Source organism: Miniopterus schreibersii (assembly GCF_964146895.1).
Source record: "Miniopterus schreibersii genome assembly, chromosome: 4".
Classification (NCBI taxonomy): Eukaryota; Metazoa; Chordata; class Mammalia; order Chiroptera; family Miniopteridae; genus Miniopterus; species Miniopterus schreibersii.
Window position 1 is genome coordinate 45270665 of NC_138105.1, and position 20536 is coordinate 45291200.

At 40.4% G+C, this 20536-nt stretch overlaps 2 protein-coding genes across 4 annotated transcripts in view; one reads left to right on the forward strand and one right to left on the reverse strand.

Annotated features, from left to right (window-relative positions):
* The window catches only part of LRBA (LPS responsive beige-like anchor protein), a 504599-nt gene extending 501020 nt beyond the window's left edge, over positions 1 to 3579 (reverse strand). Inside the window, exons 1-2 of one of the 2 annotated variants that reach the window (XM_081135597.1) lie at positions 3495 to 3579; positions 2498 to 2925 (exon numbers count right to left, since the gene is read on the reverse strand). In XM_081135597.1, coding sequence (XP_080991723.1) covers positions 2498 to 2716 — 219 coding nt within the window. In that variant the 5' untranslated portion in view covers positions 2717 to 2925; positions 3495 to 3579. Of the gene's footprint in view, positions 1 to 2497; positions 2926 to 3242; positions 3325 to 3494 lie in introns of those variants that run through there. The other variant, XM_081135598.1, reaches the window with a different exon arrangement.
* On the forward strand, positions 2939 to 4994 carry LOC308556425 (uncharacterized protein). 2 transcript variants are annotated; one of them, XR_013998702.1, is made up of 2 exons: positions 2939 to 3419; positions 4066 to 4994. XR_013998702.1 is itself a non-coding variant. In XM_081135606.1 (2 exons), exons 1-2 carry the CDS (start codon positions 3558 to 3560, stop codon positions 4509 to 4511), a joined length of 540 nt encoding a protein of 179 aa, XP_080991732.1. In that variant the 5' UTR covers positions 3408 to 3557; the 3' UTR covers positions 4512 to 4979. The 2 variants fall into 2 exon arrangements, 1 of the variants encoding a protein (XP_080991732.1); XM_081135606.1 differs by having other exon boundaries at positions 3408 to 3651; positions 4066 to 4979.
* Positions 4995 to 20536: the final 15542 nt, after the last annotated feature.

Below are 20536 nucleotides of genomic sequence, written 5' to 3' on the forward strand. Positions count from 1 at the left end.
TGACAACCATCAATTAGGAAATATTTAGGTACACCTGTATGAACAACAGTAAGATGAACTAGATTACCAGATTCCCAACATTTCAGCTCCACAAATTTTCTGAAGACTGCCTAGACCTTCCCGAGATATCCACAAAGGAGCACAAAAAGTTTCATAAGAGAATGGAAAGAGAGGAACAAATCCAATCCTCTCAGCGACTTCTCTGCTTTACAGAAGAGAATGATGGTGATGAGTGGATGTTACTGAACAGACTTTTCCCTCTCCTACCGGGACATCTATTATCCTGCAAACAAGTAACTGTGAGAGACTTAACCAATAACCTTAAAATCTCACCAGGCCTACAGTTCTTGGCAGCACAGAAGAAAACTATTACTACATTTTTTAATTTTCCTTAATGATAAAATACAAGTGACTCAAAGAACAGATCAGTTCGAATCCTCCTTCTGCCAGGGGAATGTTGTATTTCACACACAAACAACTAATTACAGACTATATCACTACCACAGATTTGTGTTTATCATCCAAGGTACATGAGGTTTAAAGGGGGGGGGGGGGGCAAAAACAAAAAAAGGAAGTTTTCAAGTTTCTCTATTTTGAAGTAAAGGAATACATCAATCTACCATTTATCTCCTTGAGACTCACAAACTTTTATTTTATTTTAAATATGTTTTTATTGATCTCAGAGAGAGAAAGGGAGAGAGAGAGAAACATCAATGAGAGAGTGTGACTGACTGGCTGCCTCCTGCATGCCTCCTACTGAGCTGCAACCCAGACAGGTTGCCTGATGGGGAATCGAACCATGACATCCTGATTCACAGATCGACACTCAACCACTGAGCCACGCTGGCTGGGCTTATTTTATTTTAAAATGTTATTTTTGTTGATTTTTAGAGAGGGAGGGAGGGCAGGAAAGAGAGAAAGAAACAGTGATTTATTGTTCCACTCATTTATGCATTCATTGGTTGCTTCTTGTATGTGCCCTGACCTGAGATCAAACCAGAAACTTTGGCATATGGGGATGACGCTCTAACCAACTGAGCTATTCAGCCAGGGCAAGGCTTACAAACTTTTAAAGTCCCCACACACACAAGATCCAACAAAACGTTGATAATTGCTGAAACTGGATGATCAATAACAAAGTTCTTTATACTATCCTATTTCTCTGTGTGTTTGAAAATTTTCCATAAAATATAGTTTAAAATGTGTGTCTATAGGTGTTTATACATAAGCTCTGAATACAACAAATTAGTAGAGAAAAAATACTTTACTGTTCAAAATTTTCATATTCCAAAAGTGAATTTCACCTAGCTACTTTCTCATTCTAGAATTTGTATTGCAGACTATTAGCAAAGGTCTAGTGAAGGAAATAATTAACTGCCCTGAAATAAAAGGAGCCTAACCTTGAAAACAGAGGTAACAAGGAAAGGTGCTAAATAATTATTACAACTACTGCATATTCGTATTTGTTCCCATCTATTATAGGCTAACACAGGTGAGTATGCGGAAGAGGAGGAAGTATTTTAAGGCCAAATTTACTTTTTATTCTTTAAGTTGATGGGCAACAGAGGTTGGAATCAAGAAATCTAAAAAAGCCCCATTAGAAATAACCATTTCTGGAGCATCTGAGATCTTGCTCCTGGCATATGTCATCAGTTCGGCTCAAATAAACTCTTACAAAAATCAAAAAAAATAATAAAAAAAAGAAATAACCATTTCTAGGAACGGAAAAGGGGAAAAGGAAAGTACTGCATGTCTATCTCTTAAAAATAACATTCATAACTCATAGTAGTATAACCAGCAACTTCCAATGACCAAGTATACTTAATTGCTAGACATGAATTTACAAAAGAAACAGTTATACTATCTCTGCAGAAATCCTCTTTTCAAATTGCCATTCAATTTTCACAATATAACCTTAAATTCATTCCAAAATTTAACATTTGTTAGTTATGCTTAAAAATATTAAACTGGTTAAAATTTAAAATAAATGCTAACTTTGCAGCAAATTAATCTTTCATCAGTCCTATGAACAAAACTTTGCGTTCAAAACTTCTGGCAAACTGTAACTTAGGCAGACTCAAAATGAGTAGGTACTACCATTTACATCATTTCTCAAGTCCAAAAAGAGGTCACAAGAACTTATTTAAAATGTCAAAGAAAAATGCAAAAACTTACTTAGACATCCCTCCCAAAAATATTTATAGACTAAAACTCCTCCACTGGAACCCCCCAAAAAATATTTCCATTAGCAACATTTACTTTCTCAGCACAAAAGCGATCTGTTCAATTTCACAAAAGCTGGAGCATCTTAGTTTTACATAATGTCCCTTAAACTGAAAAATACAAGAAACTGTTTCATTTAGGTCAGCAGAATTTCATTTCTACCCATGGAAAAAGCCATCATCAGTCTGAGTAAAGCACATGGCTCCCCTTTTAACTGCTGGCTCCTCAACCCACTGAAAAGAATTACATGCTTTTAAAATAGGTATCTACTTACCAGGTTAAAGACAGTTTCCACGATATCCCTATTGGATACTTCTCCAACTTCAACCAGTCCCGTCAGCACAGCAAATTTCATTCTGATGCCCCTGATGGGGAGCCCTGGTTTCAGGGACAATGCACCCTCTTCAGCAGAGGTTTCTTCTCCTTTCCCTCCACCTCCCCCGTCATCACCTGTTGGTGGCGGGGCAGGGACATTATTGTCTTCACTAGCCATGGCTAGTTCACGAGAAACTCGGGTCCCTATGGGACAGCAATCGCTGCACTAGGAAGCAGCACACGCAACGCCAAACGGAAAGGGTCACTCTCCCAAGTTGCGAAGAACCCCCAAAAGCAGTTGAAGTGGAAAGTCCTTGGCGTCGCCCTCCTCCTCTTGGAAAATAGTTGTCCAATCTCTCTCCCCGAGGCTGACAACAACGCCAAACCCTATTGGAAGATTAGATAAACGTTAGATAGGCTGGGTTTTGTTTTAGGGTGTTTTAGGAGGAGAGGGGGGAGTAGTTAAGTTCCTGAAGGGACCCCACCGCGGCCCCCCGCGCCTCCCCGGTTCGAGGCGCTGGCTGCGAGGACGGCGGGCGCAGGAGGCTCCGAGCAGGTTCACTCCTCCCCCACTCGCCGGGCTCTGGGCGCAGGCACCCTCTCCTCACAGGTGCACCGAAGGGGAAACTGCCGCTGGGAGAGGAGGGGTCGGGGAAAGGCGGGGGGCCCCCAAGTTACCATAGAGGTAGGAAGTTACTCCTCACCCTGAGGCTCCGGACCCGTCCTCACCCCCCGCCGGGGAGCCGCGAGACGAGGCGGCGGCGAAGATCCGGGGCAGGAAAAGGCGGGGGCAGGAGGCGGCGATTACTCTCAACGCTCAGCCCAGGGGGAGGAGTGGAGCACCTCTCGGGCACCTGAGGTTCACCGGGGAGAGGAGGCAGGTGTGTTGTGGCCAGAAGGGAGGGGAGGCCTGGCGGAGACCGCGAGGAGGGGGGGGGGGAGAGAGGTCGGTGCACCTGGTCGCAGCCTCCAAGTTTCCCTAGTCCGCTCCCCGGGAGTCCGCGGCTGCACAGAACCCCATGGCTTCCTGGTCCGCCCCACCCCTGCGCTCAGCCTTTGCAGAAACAGCCGCCGCTGGCGCCGCGGCCGCCGAGGCTGAGGCTGCGGACGGTGGTGAGGATGCTACTGGCACAGCTCGCCCCGCCACGGCTGCGCGAGCCGTCCCTGTGCCCACTGAAGCTGCTCCTCGCCGCCATGACAGCGCCGAGGGCCGGGCGCGGCGTGCGCGTGCGCGGGCGCCGGCCGAGGCCACCGCGCGGTGGGGTGGGGACGCGCGGGCTGCGAGGGGGTCCGCGGAGGGCGGGGGTGCTGGGCGCGGGCTGGCGGGCTGGAGCGCGCGCGTGGGAGGCGGTCACCCGAGGGGGCGCGCCGCTCAAGCGGCGCCAGGTGTGTCCCGGGCCGGGCGAGGAACGACCTTTCCCTCCAGGAGCCGGCTGTTTCCCCGCCTCCCACCCCCCGACCTGGGAAGGCGCTTTGGCAAGTGCCGTGCGGGAGACCCTGACGCTCGTCCTGTTGTTGTTACCCTAGGGTCTCCCGGCGCAGAGGGGAGTCGCCCCGCGTCGCCCAGGTGTCTTGGACGTGGAGAGGGACACCTGAGGGACCGCTACGAGGCAGCCAGGTGGCAGCGCCGGAGCCAGCGAGGCTGCCGTCCGTGTCCAAGGGGAGCAGAGCCGCCGCCGCCTGCTTTCAGCTGTGGCCCCCCCGCCGCGTTCGGCCGACACTTGGAAAGAGCTTTCCACGGGGATGCCCCGGCAGCTGCCGCCAATTGGGCGGGGGGCGGGGGTCGTGTGCGCGGGGAATGGGAGGCTCCCTTGCTTTGCAGCTGCTGCCCCGCCAAGCCTCTCCCACATTCTAGGGAAGGGAAGCTTCCCGAGACAGCTGCTTTAAACGGCGTGGAGGCGGGTGGGTTCTGCCTGAACATCTCTGAAGGGGCTTTTTTCCCCCCTCTGGTGATTTTCCAGTGTGAACGTTAGGTTCTCCTCCGTCTCGGATTAGTTAAAGAGATAAATTATATTAGGATTGAAACCGGCACAAATCATCATAATCCGTGTCCTTCCCCTCCACCCCCACAATTCACAGTAAAGCATTCTTCCTGATGTATTAGTGAAAACCAAACAGAGCAAAGTCATAAGGCCTTTTTTAAAAAAAAAAAAAAAAAGTTTACAATACTGGTAATTCTCTAATATGAAAGAGAAACAAAAAACAAGGGTCAAACAAAAGTTCCCAAGTACTGTGGAGGAGTCAGAAGAAAAACATGACTGTATTTGAGAGATGAAACAGTTTCCTAGAGGGATATTTGAGATGTGCTTGAAAAGTAAGCTGAATTTTAACTATCACATGGAAATTTGGGAGGAGGGAGGCAAGTGAGAAAAGATAACCACAAGAGTGTCTTGAGAAAAGTGTTACCTTTTTAAGATACTAAAATGAATTCGGCTGCACCCAATCTCATGTGATTGCAACTGTGTGTTCAAGATTTGTTTTTTAAATACTCCAAAGATGAGGCAAACATTTTCCACTTGATCTGAATTTGCAGTTGATGCATTGCCAGGGTAAGAGGCAACATCAGTGGCATGCCATTCTTAAATTGCTGAAAAAAACTATTTTAAACACCCAGGTTTATATTTCAGATGGTTAAATGACTAGTGGTGTGGCCTTTAACACATCTATAGGGAGAGTGGGAGAGAGGCATTAAATAATAGAAGGCTTCTAATAGCATTGTGCTTTTTCAGTTTTGAGCACATAGTCTAACCTTAGGTATGTTAACATTATCAGGCTTATACGTGCTAGTAAAGTATTTGTTAAATAAATATCCTCCAGTAAGAAGGAACAGATGATATTGAAAATGCCATAAACACAGAGAGGTCACAATTACTCAGTCTAAGTGATCTAGTGCTAAGGTTTGTGTCTGTCATGGATTTGCCAACTAATTTTAACACCATTCTGGTAAAACCAAAGGGGACAGAAGACAATCATACAAAATAATTGTCAACCATATTTTATAATTTTTCAAAATTATTCATCATCCTGCTTTATTCCTGGTTACAGTAAACTAGCTGGCAAAAATCAGAGGTTCACTGCAAAAGAAAGCAGAAGGAAGTTGGAGGAAAAATTTTCCACCTAGCCAAGCCACAGTTAAAATACAATAGCTGTGTATTATTGTTTAAGTGTAAAGAATAGAACCATGAAAGTGCTTCGAGGTGCAACGGTCTATCAACTATTAAGCTCCTTTATGGTACAATACTTTGAACGTCGTAGGTACTCAACACATATTATTTGGATTGAGTTCAAAACTCGTAACTTGCTTTAATTTTTCTGTCCCGAAAGCCCTTGCTTGAGTCTATACAACTACCATCAGTTAGAGGAAGGAAGATCTTGGTCTATGGTGATCTTAAAATGAAAAGCAGTTTTACCATTTGTTAAAATTTGCTTATATTTCTTGGTATTATAATGAAAGTTTTCTAGTCAAAAGTCTTCATTGAACTATCAGCAGATGTGTTTAGAAGACTGCCTTCCTTGTATCCCTTTATCATACACTTTATTACACAAAAAGAGAGGGAGGGAGGGAGGGGGGGTAAAAAGAAGCCTCCTGTAAAATCAGGCTCAGGTTTTCTATTAACTAATTTGTATCTCTTTCTGACATCACCATCTTGACAGAATTAAGGACCAAAGGGCTTTCACAGTTTTACTTGTCTTCAGCATGCATTGAAACCATAGCAGAAAAACAAGACAGTGGGTTCAGAACAGGAAGACTTGTGCATAACTCAGAGGAACTCAAGCAAAGAGAATGTAATTCATGGCAAAATCAAGATTATCTATCTACAAACCCTTACCTATATACAAAGAAAGCAAAATTTTGATAACAAAGGCAGATGACATTTTCTACTAGAAAGAACACCCAACCCGCTGAATTGTAACTTCTTGACATTTTGCTTGGGTATGGATTAAACGATTACATCTACATGATTTGTTCTGCACCTAGATGTATATACCTGAATGGGGAGTTTTCCTCAAATTGTTTTTTAGCATGGCTCATGATATCATGGGCTGGAAGGAAACTTGTGACCCTGCCTTGCAGCACCCTCCTTGTTAGAAATTCAAATATTGCTTTTACTAGTCATTAAATTTCACTAATGTTAAATAAAACTTCAAATGTTAGTAATCTTTATTAACATTTTTATTGGGCAGTAGACTCTGGGAATAATTAGAATTTAAGAGGAAAAGACATTGCCTACTCTTAACATTGGAAACTCAAAAGTTTAAGATTGAAAGTTCACATGCTTCTGTAATCTAGAAGTTCAAAATGATCTTTATCCATTTATTACATTTTAGGCACTTTTAAATTTTTTTTTTTTAAATATATCTTTATTGATTTCAGAGAGAGGAAAGGAGAGGGAGAGATAGAAACATCAATGATGAGAGAGCCATTGATCGAGCCCACAACCTGGGCATGTGCCCTGACCGGGAATCGAACCCTGATCACCTGGATCCTAGGTCGACGCTTAACCGCTGAGCCACGCCCGGCCGGGCTAAATTCTTTTTTTCTTTTGATATGTCACATCTAGGGGAAGAGACTAAAAAGGGCAAAGTCTCTTCACTTTCAGCAAGTATGCCAGCCAAGGCATACTTTTAAAGACATAAAATATGAATGAAGTATATTATGTAGTTGACATGGACATGTCCTAGGTTCCTTGATTTGTCTTTTCTGTTTTCCCATCTCTATTTTAGTCTTAAGTAGTGTGTAAATAGGTAGCCCATTTGCAGTGTTCTCTTATGATATTAAAATAGTAATTGTCATGAGATTTCAATGAAATATACCGTCACCTCATCCCACCATTGCAATCTATATAATAAGTGCCTATCTCTAGAACCACTGTCAACATTGTCAGCTAAATTCTGAATTACTGGTCCAGGTGAGGTCTCTGAAAGGTCAGTGTGTCACCTGAAAGTGGTAGGTTATCATTTCAGTCATCAGGCGAGTAGTGGGATTTCTCATAAGAAAGGAGAGACCAGGAGGTTGACTTCAAGCAGACAGGTGAAGAAATTACTTTTTCTAGCCCACACTTTCTGGTGTTTGAACTTTGACTTGCTTGCTAGTACTCCAAGTAGAGAGAGAAAGATGACTTCTGTAATGTAGAGGCTGGGTGGCAGAATTAGGAAGGTGTCATTTTAGGGTACAAACTTGCAACTAGCAGATAAGTCCTGGAGATCTAATGCACAGCATAGTGATTATACTCAACAATACTGGATTACAAACTTCAAAGTTCTCACCACAAAAAAAGGAATGATAATTATGTGACATGATAGAGGCGATAATCATACTGTAATATATAAATGTATCAACTCAGCAGGTTGTACACCTTAAACTTCCATGATGTTATATGTCAATTAGATCTCAAGATTTTCAAAAAGAAAAAAGCTTCCTGGAGAAGGGAATGCTGTGAATCTTAAAGGACAAGCAAGACAGTATGACTTTAGAAAAGGAGACAAGGGTGTTTAAACCAAGAGAACAAAGTGTGCAAAGACCTAAAGGTGAGAAACGGGCTCCAAAGCCTGTGGGACGTCAAGGGGGAAATATCCAATGAATAGTCGCAGCTGGAGTTGAAGATACAAATGCGGTGTCATCCACCAGAATGAGAAGGATCATCAGGAAAGTGTCAGCAGAGGAGAACAACTACAGACTATGGAGCTTGTGGTAGGCAGCAGCATGCCCCCTTCCCCAACCCAAAGATGTCCACATCCTAATCCCTGGGACCTGTCAATGTTACCTCACATGGGAAAAAGCACTGCAGCCCGGCCAGCGTGGCTCAGTGGTTGAGCATCGACCTAGGATCCAGGAGATCGAGGTTTGATTCCTGGTCAGGGCACATGCCCGGGTTGCGGGCTCGATCCCCAGTGAGGGGCGTGCAGAAGGTAGCCAATCAATGACTCTCTCATCATTGATGTTTCTCTCTCCCCCTCTCCTTTCCTCTTTCTGAAATCAATAAAGACATATTTTTAAAAAGAAAAGCAAAAGGACTGCAGATGATAAATTGAGGATCTTGAGATGGGAGATTATCCTGGGTTATATAGGTGGGCCCAATTTCAGTAATCACAGGGTTCTTATAAGTGAAAGAGAGAGGCAGAAAGGCTAGTCAGTGAGAGATCTGAAGGTGCCACACTGACGGCTTTGAAGATAGAGGAAGAGACCACAGGCCAAGGAGTGGAATAGGTGACAAAACAAATTCTCACCGGTAGGCTCCAGAAGAAGTGCAGTACTGCCAATATCTTGAAAAACCCAAGTGAAAAACCTGTTTTGAACTTCTAACCTCTAGAACTGTATGATAATAAATTTGTGTTGCTTTAAACAACTAAAAAAAAGAAGAAGAAGGAAAATACATTGCCACCTTTTCCATACATGCAACTAGTCTCAAGTACAGAAACTGACATCTTGGAGCTGTAATTGCCTGATTCTGTGGATCTTAATCTTGGCGTTGCTTTAGAATAACCTGGAACCTTTTATAAATCCCAATGCACAGGCCAATTAAATCAGAATCTTGAGTACGACTCAGACATCAGTATTTCTTTACTGCTTCCCAGGTAATTCCAATGTGAGGCCAATGTTCATAACCACTGAACTCACTTATTTTTATTTGATTTCATAATACTCCTTTGATGACACATATATAACAATAGGGTTAATGTTAATTAAAATAACTTGTATAACGATTTTAGTATCACTTATTTAGGTTATTGGAAGCAATCTAGAGTGTCCCTAAACCTTGACAATATGGACTATGTGTTTCTATTCCAAAGCAACAGTCTTCTAAATCAAAAGGCAGAAAAATTGAGAGTTCTTTGTGAAGAAAATAACAGATGCTAGATTTCATGTGAAAGGCAACACAGAAACAGTGTCAACTTGAAAATGGTTTACTTCTAAAGTAAAATGTGGGCAGTAAACAAGAAATTACCATTTAGGAAAATGTACTCTAATTTTTAAGATCTAAATGAGATTACTGGAAGTTCTGTAATCAGCAACTAGAAGAAATAGCTGGGAAAAAGTATTTTATGTTATACAGTAAAGTTAGAATGGGTTTACTCCTCTGCTAAATCCAATTTCTGTTAATGGGAGATTGTTAGACAGTTTAACTCTGTGTTTAAGCTTTAAAAAAAAAACACACCAAAATGTATTTTGCTTATGTCATTTTAACCAGTTGAGAAAAAACTAATATAGAAAGTCACACATGGCAGAACTGATCTAGTTCTAGTTCTATGAGTCATAGTCGTAGAAGCTTAGAAGGCAGAAAGAAAAGAAAGAAAAAAAACAAAGGAAAAAAAACGACCGAAGTCCTGGGAAAATGAGGTAAGACTAACAAATGGAAACAAGTTTGGTAAGCCACCCACAGACTATAATACACACTTATTTCAGTCTTTCCGTTTTGTTCTTTACAGGTGGATGAGAAGAATAGAATATAATTATTTTCCTTTTAATCAATTATCCCATCAACCATTATTAACCGAGGTGGCAAGCAGGACAAGTGAACAAACAGATTGTGTGTGTGTGTGTGTGTGTTTTAGGTTCCCAAATATCTGACTGCTGGCAAACCAAAGTGAATTCACTTTTTTTTAGTACTAGTAAATTAATCCTGAATTGTGATCATTCAGACAAGCCAGGTAAACTTTACGTTTTCTTTTTTTCTTTTTCTAATCCTCACCCGAGGATATGTTTTCCATTGCTTTTCAGAGAGAGTGGGAGAGAGAGAAACATCGTCGTGAGAGAGACACATCGATTGGCTGCCTCCTGCACGCGGGGCACTTGGGGCCCAGCCTGCAACTGAGGTACGTGCCCTTGGCCGGAATCGAACTCGGGACCCTTCAGTCTGCGGGCCGATGCTCTAACCACTGAGCCAAACTGGCTACAGCTAAATTTTACTTTTTCAGTAGGAAGAATGGAAGAAGACCAGAGCCACATCTTCTGAGTTTTCAGTTCCAAATCCAAAGACTGGTAGCCAGGCAAGAATAAAAGCAGAAAGACCATTTAGGGTAAACCTGAAATAGCCTATGCAAGATGGAGGCTGGAAGGGGAAAGAAAAGGGTTTATATATATATATAAAATAATGTTTTGTTGGTTTATTTGCTTTGTTAATATATATTTTAAAATGAGAACCAACAGGACTTGCTGATGTATTGGACGTGAAGAGGTAAAGATGAGGCGCAGGGAACAATAAAAGACGGCTTCTAGATTTTGGACTTGAGCAGTTGGTAAATAGGCTAGTCACTGAGGTGGAGGTGGCCAGCATTGGGCTAGGGGAATTGTGACATCAAGGAGTTGCTTTATTGACTTGTTACTGGCCTGGCTCCTGAAGGCATTTAATTTTTTTTTCACCTGAGGTAGGTAGATGGTGAAGAGGAGACTCAAGGCCCAGTCTGGGGCTCTTTGCAGTGTAAAGGGAGGCGAGGGGAAGAGAAGGAGCTATCAAAGGAGGTTGAGAACTTGAGGCCAGTGACGTGGGTGGAAAATAGGAGGGGCAGTCACTGAGGCCAAGGGAGGAAAGCGGCTCAAGAAGGAGGAAAATGATCAGGATGTGACTGCGCTTACTCATGACCCTGGTTAATAAGATATCAGCTCATGGAAAATTATGAGACATGTCTGCACTGGTGGCTGCACCTGTGAAAGAAATTGCATTTGTGTCACAGCTACATTCATATGTTCAGTTCTCCCCACCCTTCTTTCCCCACAAAATTTCAGTTATCTGTCACAAAATTGGTGATGGTACATTTGTCACTCCATACTGTATTTCTCTCTTCTACTTTATATAACATTGAAGGGTCTTAACATGATTAGAAAAGAAATGCATGTGGATTGTAGAGAGTTTAGAAAATGTAGAAAAGTTCAAAAATATACAAATAAATACATACACCCATAATTGCAACACCCAGAGACACCATCTCTAACATTAGGTGTGTATGTATATTCCCACTAAATGTGTATTATAAAATGGAGATCATGCTCTACATACTGCTTGTAGCCTGCTTTTTTTTTTCCACTTAGAAATATACCATTAGCATTTTCCATGTCACTAAATAGACTTTTAAAAATTAAATTTACTGGAGTGGCATTGGCTAATAAAATTATATAGGTTTCAAGTGTACAGTTCTATAATAGATCCTCTGTATATTGCATGTGTGTTTACCACTCACTGTCAAATCTCCTTCTGTCACCATATATTCGACCCCCTTCACCCTTTACTATCTGGTAACCACCATACTGTTGTCTGCCTTAAAAGGCTTTTAAACATGACCTTAATGACTGTATATTATTACATTATTGACTAGACCATAACTTAACCAATCTTTTTTTGTTTAAATTCAAATTGTTTCCAATGTTTTGTTATTATAAACATCATAAAATTGTGTAGTAGGTAAGAGCATAGGCTTTGACATATAACACCTCTGGCTTAAATTCTATGCTCATGACTTATTGGATGTATGCTCTTGAGAAATTATTGAACAAATTATTAAGGTTTCAGTTGCCTTATCTATAAAATGCCTATACAGTAGTACCCTTGTTAAGGATTACAGATGAAGCACTTGGCATGGCAACCAAAAGCAATTAGTACTTAATAAGTGTAAGCCATTATTACAATAATTAAAGCACATGTTGTTAAATGACTATTTTTAATTTTTGAAAAAATTTATAGAAGTTTTTCTGATCAATTTAGCTATTTACTATTCTATTTACCAGCTAGTCTGGTTAGCATTTGGGACAGCCACATAATCTTTGATTCAGTCACAAATTCCATTAGTTCTCTGAACCAAAAGAGGTAACTTTTGACAACGGATTCTTCTTTGCTCACTCAAAACATTAGGAATCCACAAAGCAAAACAATTTAACTGAGTTTTCAGAATCAGAATCTCAGATAAAATTCTTCCATATCACATAAAAAGTACTAATCTGTTAAAATATATCAAAAAGAATCTAAGACTAAACCCAACAAACTGGTCCAAACTCCTGCTCTGCCTGCTCAGTTCCTACTGTTGCCTACTTCCTCTCTGCCACTTTTTTTGTAGGTAAAGGAGAGAAGGCTAAGCAAAGTTCATGGGGTATCTAGGAAGATGAATAGAGTTACTAAATTCCACCTTGCCTAATACAACAGCCCCATCATCCTAGCCCTCCTCCAGCACGCCCCAACTGCTCATAGATTGCACTAGGCTTCCAGTCTTACCAGGTCCTTTCCTTCTGTGTCAACAAAGAATTATTCTGACTTCCTCTGTAATAAAATGAGTTCTCGCTTTTGTCTTGGTCACCTTTTTTTAAAAAAATCCTCACTCGAGAACATGCTTACTGGTTTTAGAGAGAGGCGAAGAGAGGGAGAGAGAGGGGGCACATTGATGTGAAAGAGAAACACCCATGGGTTGCCTTCTGCATGCTCCCTAACCCGGGATCAAACCCTCAGCTTTGGTATGTGCCCTGATGGGGAATTGAACCTGCTACTTTTTGGTGTAGGGGACAATGCTCCAACTAACTGAGCCACACTGGCCAGGGTTGTCTTGGACACCTTTTTATCAATGGAAATTCTTCAGGGTTCCTACATTTAAGCTATTTGAATCAAACGTTTTGGTCAGAAGATGTTTTGGACAAAAACAGGAACAGCCAGACATCCTCCCACTCCACCTCCACTCCCTAAATAACTTCTGTTTTGTGAATTGTGGGTTGTGTACTGTAATCCCTTTCTGCTGGGTGTCTACTGTGCAAAGGAAAGTAGAGAAAGTACAGGTACTATGTTGACATAGCCTTTATTTCTATTTACAAAATCTCTCTGTGGGGTTTGCAATGTTGTTTTTTTTTCCTTCCGTTTTGTTTTTCACTGCGGCACCTGTGACTCTAACTCTAACCATCAGCCAAAGAGCACTAAGGTCTGAAGCCAGTTTCTGTTGGGGGAAGTGGGAGGGGTACCCATCAAACTGGTTTGACTGCCTGAAGATGACTGATTACCCCAGTTTTAGAAAAAACGGAACATACAAAATAACATTATTCTTTGGATTTCCCAGCACCAAAATAAAATTTGGGGGCTGTGAACACCTACGAATACACTTTTTAACCATTTTAGGACGCCCATGTGGAGCTCTAGAGAGCTGCACTGTTCTTACCAACATTACAGGCTCTATTGTACCCTCTTGGATTGAAAGAGTTATTATGTCCCCAAGCACCTAAACCAATTGCAGGTCAATTTGACAAGAAAGAAAATGAGTCTCCTGGGCCTGTGAGTCCATACAATTTAAATGCTGGCATTTTGCTTCCCAATTTAGTGAAAACCAAAAGAAAGAGTATACTTAAATAAACATTCTTCCTGCAGTTCCCTAAAGACTTCATTTCAAGTAATGAAAAAAAAGAGAGTTTAATTCTATTTGAGGCCAGTTTCCCTCATTCTTATTTAATGCCTTTGAGTTTCAATTTCATCTGTAGAACAGGGCTAATACCAAATAGGCCTGTTCTAAGGATCAAGTGAGAAAAGTATTACCACTAGACTTGGTAATCACTTTAAAAAGAAAGTTTTAGTATTTATAATATAATGAACCTATAGTACGAGAGGAAAAACAATTTTTCTTTAAGAATCACACAAACTTTATAGCTTAGTGTTTTTCTTAACCAATGGGGCATTAGTAGCAAATGCCCTCATACTTGGAAGGCAAGAGGGGACTGTGTTTGAAAAGTTCTCTGTGGCTGGAAAAGAAAACAGGAGGAATAAGGGAAGAGAGAGAGACCCATCAGGAAGGGATCTGTGAGTCACAATAATTTAGGCTTAATCCTGAAGGCCAGGCAAACCAACCAAGAGTTTGAAGGAGGGGAATGGCTTGATCAGGTTTGTGCATTCCCAAACCAGATGCTGGACGAAAGGCAGGATCTGACTGAAGATGGGGCACCTCGTTTAGAAGCTACAGCCTAAAACCAGGGGTACATAACTTGGGTCTATAGTAGACTGACTGGGACAGGGGGAAAAATATTAATTTTTACTGATCTCTAATTGAAATTTAGGAATTCCTCTAGTTATAAAAGTAGGCAATAAACCACAGTACTATTAACAATATCTGTGACTTTACAACCAATAGAAATCAGATATTTTCATAATACCTTCCAGCTATTATAGACATCTCAAATACTGTGTATCCTCATTGCTAGTGATATCTACGTATCACACCTACTGCTAGACCTTATTATAAACATTAATAAAGAAATGCATACATTTCCCTTGTGTTTTAAATATTCTGATAACTGCACTGCAATTATTGTTTCCTACTTTATACATATAAAAACATTCCTTCCTGGAAGTGTTAATTGGCTTTACCAGTGGACAAAGAAGGCTGTGGCACAAAAACGGCTTCAAATCCCTGCTCGAGCTCAAGTTCTGCTGAAATACCTATGACTCCTCTAAAGCGCCAGGCTCCCCTCTCTGACCTCCACCTACTTGCTCAATCTCTTCTTCAAACGCCAGTTCTTTTCTCCACCCTCAGACTAATAGCCTCAGACCTCACCTAAGGATTTCCTATACCCACTCCCTGCCCTACTCAGGTGTCCTTTCTATGTACTATCACGACAACCTGCTTTTACCCCAAACATAGTATTTACCACATGGACCCACATCCCACAATTTAACATTTGAAGTTTTAAATATCACAAGTGGCCCTGAAACTCCAGGACATGTAGTAATTTGTCAATCTGCTGAGGCATGAAATAGGATTGTTCCTGCTGAGATGGAGTCACTGAGCCAGTCAGGAGACTGACCACCCAGGGTCCACATTGCTACGTGATGTTATTTACTGCCCACAACAATGCTATAAATAATTATATTATCACCAATTTACTGATGAAGAATTTGATGAAATCACCAATTAGAGTAGAATTAAAGGATCTGGAGATTGTCAAAGGTTGTCAGTCACATCTCTTTAAACTACTATATTGTTTCTAACTCAACCATAAGGAAGCAAGCTCACTGAAGATAAGGACAGTGTCTTCAATCTTGGCACCCTTCGGGCACATAATCAGCCTGACAATAAGTATGTGCTTAATGAATAGTTTCGTGATTAATAAGAGGAGGAGTCCTAAGAATTCTGCCTTCCCTCGCTGAAAGGGAATTTCCTGGAGGTCATGGTCTCTAACTTGATTCCACTGGATTCCCAGCTCCTAGAAAAGTACCTGGCTGATAAGAAGTGAAAGTATTTATAATTCACTGTTTGTCTAACTCCACTTAAATTTGTGTTTGACACCTGACACACATTTTCTTTTATTGAAGACTGTCTACAAATGTCTTGAACACTAAAATAATGTGCAAGTGTAAATAAGAACAATTTTGTAGATAATTAGTCATTATTTTCCATTTTGAATTTTTATATTGTTTAGAATAACTTGAACATCAATTTTCTTGATTATTACAGGAAGTTTTATAATATATGGGGAGAGAAACCTATATTTTGATTTGGCTATCAATCATCTGTAAACATACCGCTGGTACATATAGGCAAGTGTACTTTCATATAATCATATTTTTCATTGGTCCAAATATAATTAAAATAATGATTTTTAATGTATTAGTTTTTCAGACTAATACTTTATCTTACAGAATTAAAAAAAAAATGAGGCAAAAATAAATATATCCAGGGGAAACTCTTAATAAAAATTTTATTATATTAAACTGTAGAATTTACTTAGGCTTAAGATTTGATTTTGAAAGGGATGAAATTTTATGGTAGTATTAGGTCAAAGGAAAAAGGGTACATGTTTTACAATGTCTAGAATGTGTTAAGTATAAAAAGTGTCCTATCTCAAAATGCTTCCCTTCCTGACTGATCTAGAAATAGACACATGAGTTCCAAATGTGAAGTGTACAAATTTCTACTTTAAAGTTCTTGCCCTTTTCCCTCATTAGCTTCAGTTGAACTGAGCTTGCTCTGATAGTCACTAATAACTATGTGCCCCATGTATATTTAGAAGGCACCTTGAAGAGGCATTTGTTTTTGCCACTAAGTGTGAATTTTCAATAGCATTTCAGTGACTGTTTCTGACGTGTCACAAAAGCCCAACTTTGTAAAGTTAATCACTTTCACTTTTTAAAAATAATGAATTTTCATGTTGTAAGGGATGACAAAAGCATTTGGTACAGATTCTTTATATGGTATGCAATAAAAGCAAATTTACTAATGATTTTTAAAACTATTTATATAAATAGAAGAAAAACAAATTTTTTTAAAAAGTAAAAAAGAACAAAAAGAATTTATATAAATATGTGGATAAACTGTAATAAAGGAAAAACAGCTTCAGTTCTTCTTTGTAAATTTGGGGATACACTGACAAGCAGGAACATTTTATTGAATCATAACACACCCTGAACCTACATATAAGTGGGGTGATATAATGGGATCAAAATCATCTCCCATCAGTGTTCTACCACACCTGAAAAATCAACAATGGGATTGGTCATTAAAGGTTTTCTTAGCATGCAAACATTTTCACTGTGTTAAGTTACTCTGTTAATTTTATCTATGAATTCATCACTACACCAGTCATCTAGACCAGGGGTGGGGAATGTCTCTGGCCCACGGACCTTATATGGCCCGAGAAATTATTTGGTCTGGCCCTGCCAAGACACTGCAGGCAGGACTCAAAATTCAATAAATTTAAATCTAGGAGCTTTTTTCATAGCTAATCTTTAAGTTGATAATTTTCTACGGCCAGAGAATGATGATATAAATATCCAAATGGCCCTTGGCAGAAAAAAGTTTCCCCACCCCTGATCTAGAGGAAACCATGGGCCTGAAGAAATGGCACATGTAACAGGTAAGTTTTTATGGAGAAAAAGTTCTGCTAGAGCAAAAGGTCCACCTCTTAATATTCCAAAGAAGAGACCCAACATAGCCAGGAATGAATGCTTCACCATCTTTCTCGACAGTGAGTTCCAGGCTCAAGGAATAGTGACTTTGAATTGGGAAAGAAGCAAAGAAATTTAGCAGTGTCAGTTAAACCTCACATTTGTGTCTTGCTAAGTAATGGTTTTAAAAGTCAGATCCCTAAAGTTCCCACCCATAGCACAAAAGAGGCAAAGATTTAGTTCAGATTTAAAGAATAGTATAATCTTATAACTAAACCACATTAAGTAAATTAAGAAAATATTTCCTAAATTTTTTAGTTAGGATAGCAGATCAGACAGAGGCATTCATTTCACTCTCCTTCCCCAACCACCAAAACTAAAGAAGTACAGGGAAAACTTACAGCAGCATCAAAATTTTGGAAGCTGAAAACAAAATAGACCAATAGTAACTGACTAAGATCCAGAACAACCTGAATCCCAAGACATCAGTAGGAAAACTAATAACTAACTCAATTTATTCTACAGGATCTTCAAAAGACGTGGGAAGTGGCAGCAACAGGAACTTCTGGAACTTGCAGTTAGGACTAGGGTAAAAGCAGTTTGACCTCCCCTCTTCCAATAGGGAGCAATTACTCTTTCTCAAGGTTAGTGACAGATCAAACATTTATTCTCTGAAGGAAGTAATACTTAGGTCTATAGACTATAAAAGTGCCTGGCACAGTTGAGGGGGATAGATTTTGTACTCCAAACAGTGGATTTATCAACTTTATGCATATTGAATACTTATAGCAGAGAACCCCATCCCCTTCCCTCAGTGCCCAGAATGCTAGCAACTGGGCACTGATCCATCTGGCAGGAGATTAGGTGTCTCTGCCCTGGTGAATCTACCTCAGTAGTTAAACTTGCCCACCCAAGCTACCCTACAGTGAAGTACAAGTCACTAAACCCCATATTCAGCACATTCAATGAGTTTTTTAGTCCCTCATCCTTAATCATGGGGTTAAGTCCTATGCTTATTTGTAGGATTACCAGCTACTGAGGGGATCTTCTAATGTGAAAGACACAGACAAATACAAACAAACAAACAAAAAGCAACTTGAAAGAATCAGACTATTTAAAGAGAGAAAACTTTAAAAAGAAAAAAATGTCATTAATATCTTTAAAGTTAATTTTTAAAATACAGCACCCATGAAACAACCACAGGATGCCATAGAATAGTAATTCTCAGAGAAACCTGCAACCCAGGTACATGCCTTTGACTGGAAATTGAACCTGTTACCCTTCAGTACGTAGGCCGAAGCTCTAACCACTGAGCCAGGGCAGGGTGCTTTCGATACATCAGTGTATAAAACAGACAAAATCCCTGACCTCGTAGAGCTTATATTCTAATAGGGAGGGGAGGGGGAAAGACTATAAAAATATATGTACGTTATATAGCAAGTAAGACAGTAATGAAGAAATGTGAAGGAAAATATAGTAGGCAATGAATGTGTATGTCATGAAGGTTGTAATTTTAAATAGGGTGGTTGAGGAAGGCCTCACTGAGAAAGTGGTATTTGAGCAAAGTGTTAGATAATAAGGACCTGAGACCTGAGAATATCTGGGAGAAGAGCATTTTAGGCAGAGGGAACAGCAAGTACAAAGGCCTTGAGACTGGAGTATGCCTGGTGTGTTTGTGAAGGCCAGTGTGACTGGAGTGGAATGAGTGAAGATTGTTGTAGATGAGATCAGAAAATTAAGGGGCCAGGTCATGGATGGCCTTGTAGGCCACTGTGAGGAATAAGATGGAGACATTGAAGGGTCTTGAGCAGAGAGGATGGACATGGTTGGGATAATTTTTTTTTTAATTTCTTTATTGTTGAAAGTATTACAGATGTCCCCCTTTTTCCTCCATTGATCCCCTCCACCCCTCATCCACCCCTCTCCCAGGCTATTCCCATACCAATGTCTGTGACATAGGTTATGCTTATAAGCATATAAGTTCTTTGATTAATTTCTCCCCACCCACTTCCCCACCCCCACCTTCCCTCTGAGATCCCTCAGTCTGTTACATGCTTCTATGTCTCTGGATCTATTTTGTTCATCAGTTTATTTTGTTCATTAGATTCCACATATGAGTGAGATCATGTGGTACTTGTCTTTCTCTGACTGGCTTATTTCGCTTAGCATAATACTCTCGAGGTCCCTCCATGCTGTCCCAAAGGGTAAGAGATCCTTCTTTTTCACAGCTGCATAGTACTCCACGGTGTAAATGTCCCATAGTTTTTTATCCACTAATCTACTGATGGGCACTTGGGCTGTTTCCAGATCTTAGTTATTGTAAATTGCACTGCTGTGAACATAGGGGTGCATAAGCTCTTTCTGATTGGTGTTTCAGGGTTCTTAGGATATATTCCTAGAAGTGGGGTTAAATGGCAGTTTAATTTTAATTTTTTGAGGAACCTCCATACTGTTTTCCATAGTGGCTGCACCAGTGTTCATTCCCACAAGCAGTATACTAGGGTTCCCTTTTCTCCACATCTTTACCAGCACTGGTTTGTTGATTTATTGATGGTAGCCTTTCTCGAAAGTGTGAGGGGATACCTCCTTGTGGTTTTAATTTGCACCTCTTTGATTATTAGTGACTGAGCATTTTTTCATATGTTTCTATGTTCTCTTTGGAGAAATGTCTATTCAGGTCCTTTGCTCATTTTTTAATTGGATTGTTAGTCTTCCTTTTGTTAAGTTGTATGAGTTCCTTATATATTTGGCAAGTACATTCTCCCATACGGTGGGTTCCCTTTTTGTTTGTTGATGGTTTCTTTTGCTGTGCAGAAGCTTTTTATTTTGATGCGGTCCCATTTGTTTATTTTCTCCCTTGTTTCTCTTGCCCAAGGAGATGTATTGGCAAACATATTGCTACGAGAGATGTCTGAGATTTTGCTGCCTACGTTTTCTTCTAGGATTTTTATGGTTTCATGTCTTACATTTAAGTTTTTTACCCATTTTGAGTTTATTTTTGTGTATGGTGTAAGTTGGTGATCTAGTAAATTTTGAAAGAGTTGCTCTGGCTGCTGGATTGAGAATAGGCTGAAGGCAGTGCAAAAGCCAAAGTACAAAGTACAAAGTTAGAAGAATCCAGGCAACAGATGATGATGATTGCTTTGACCAGGGTAGTA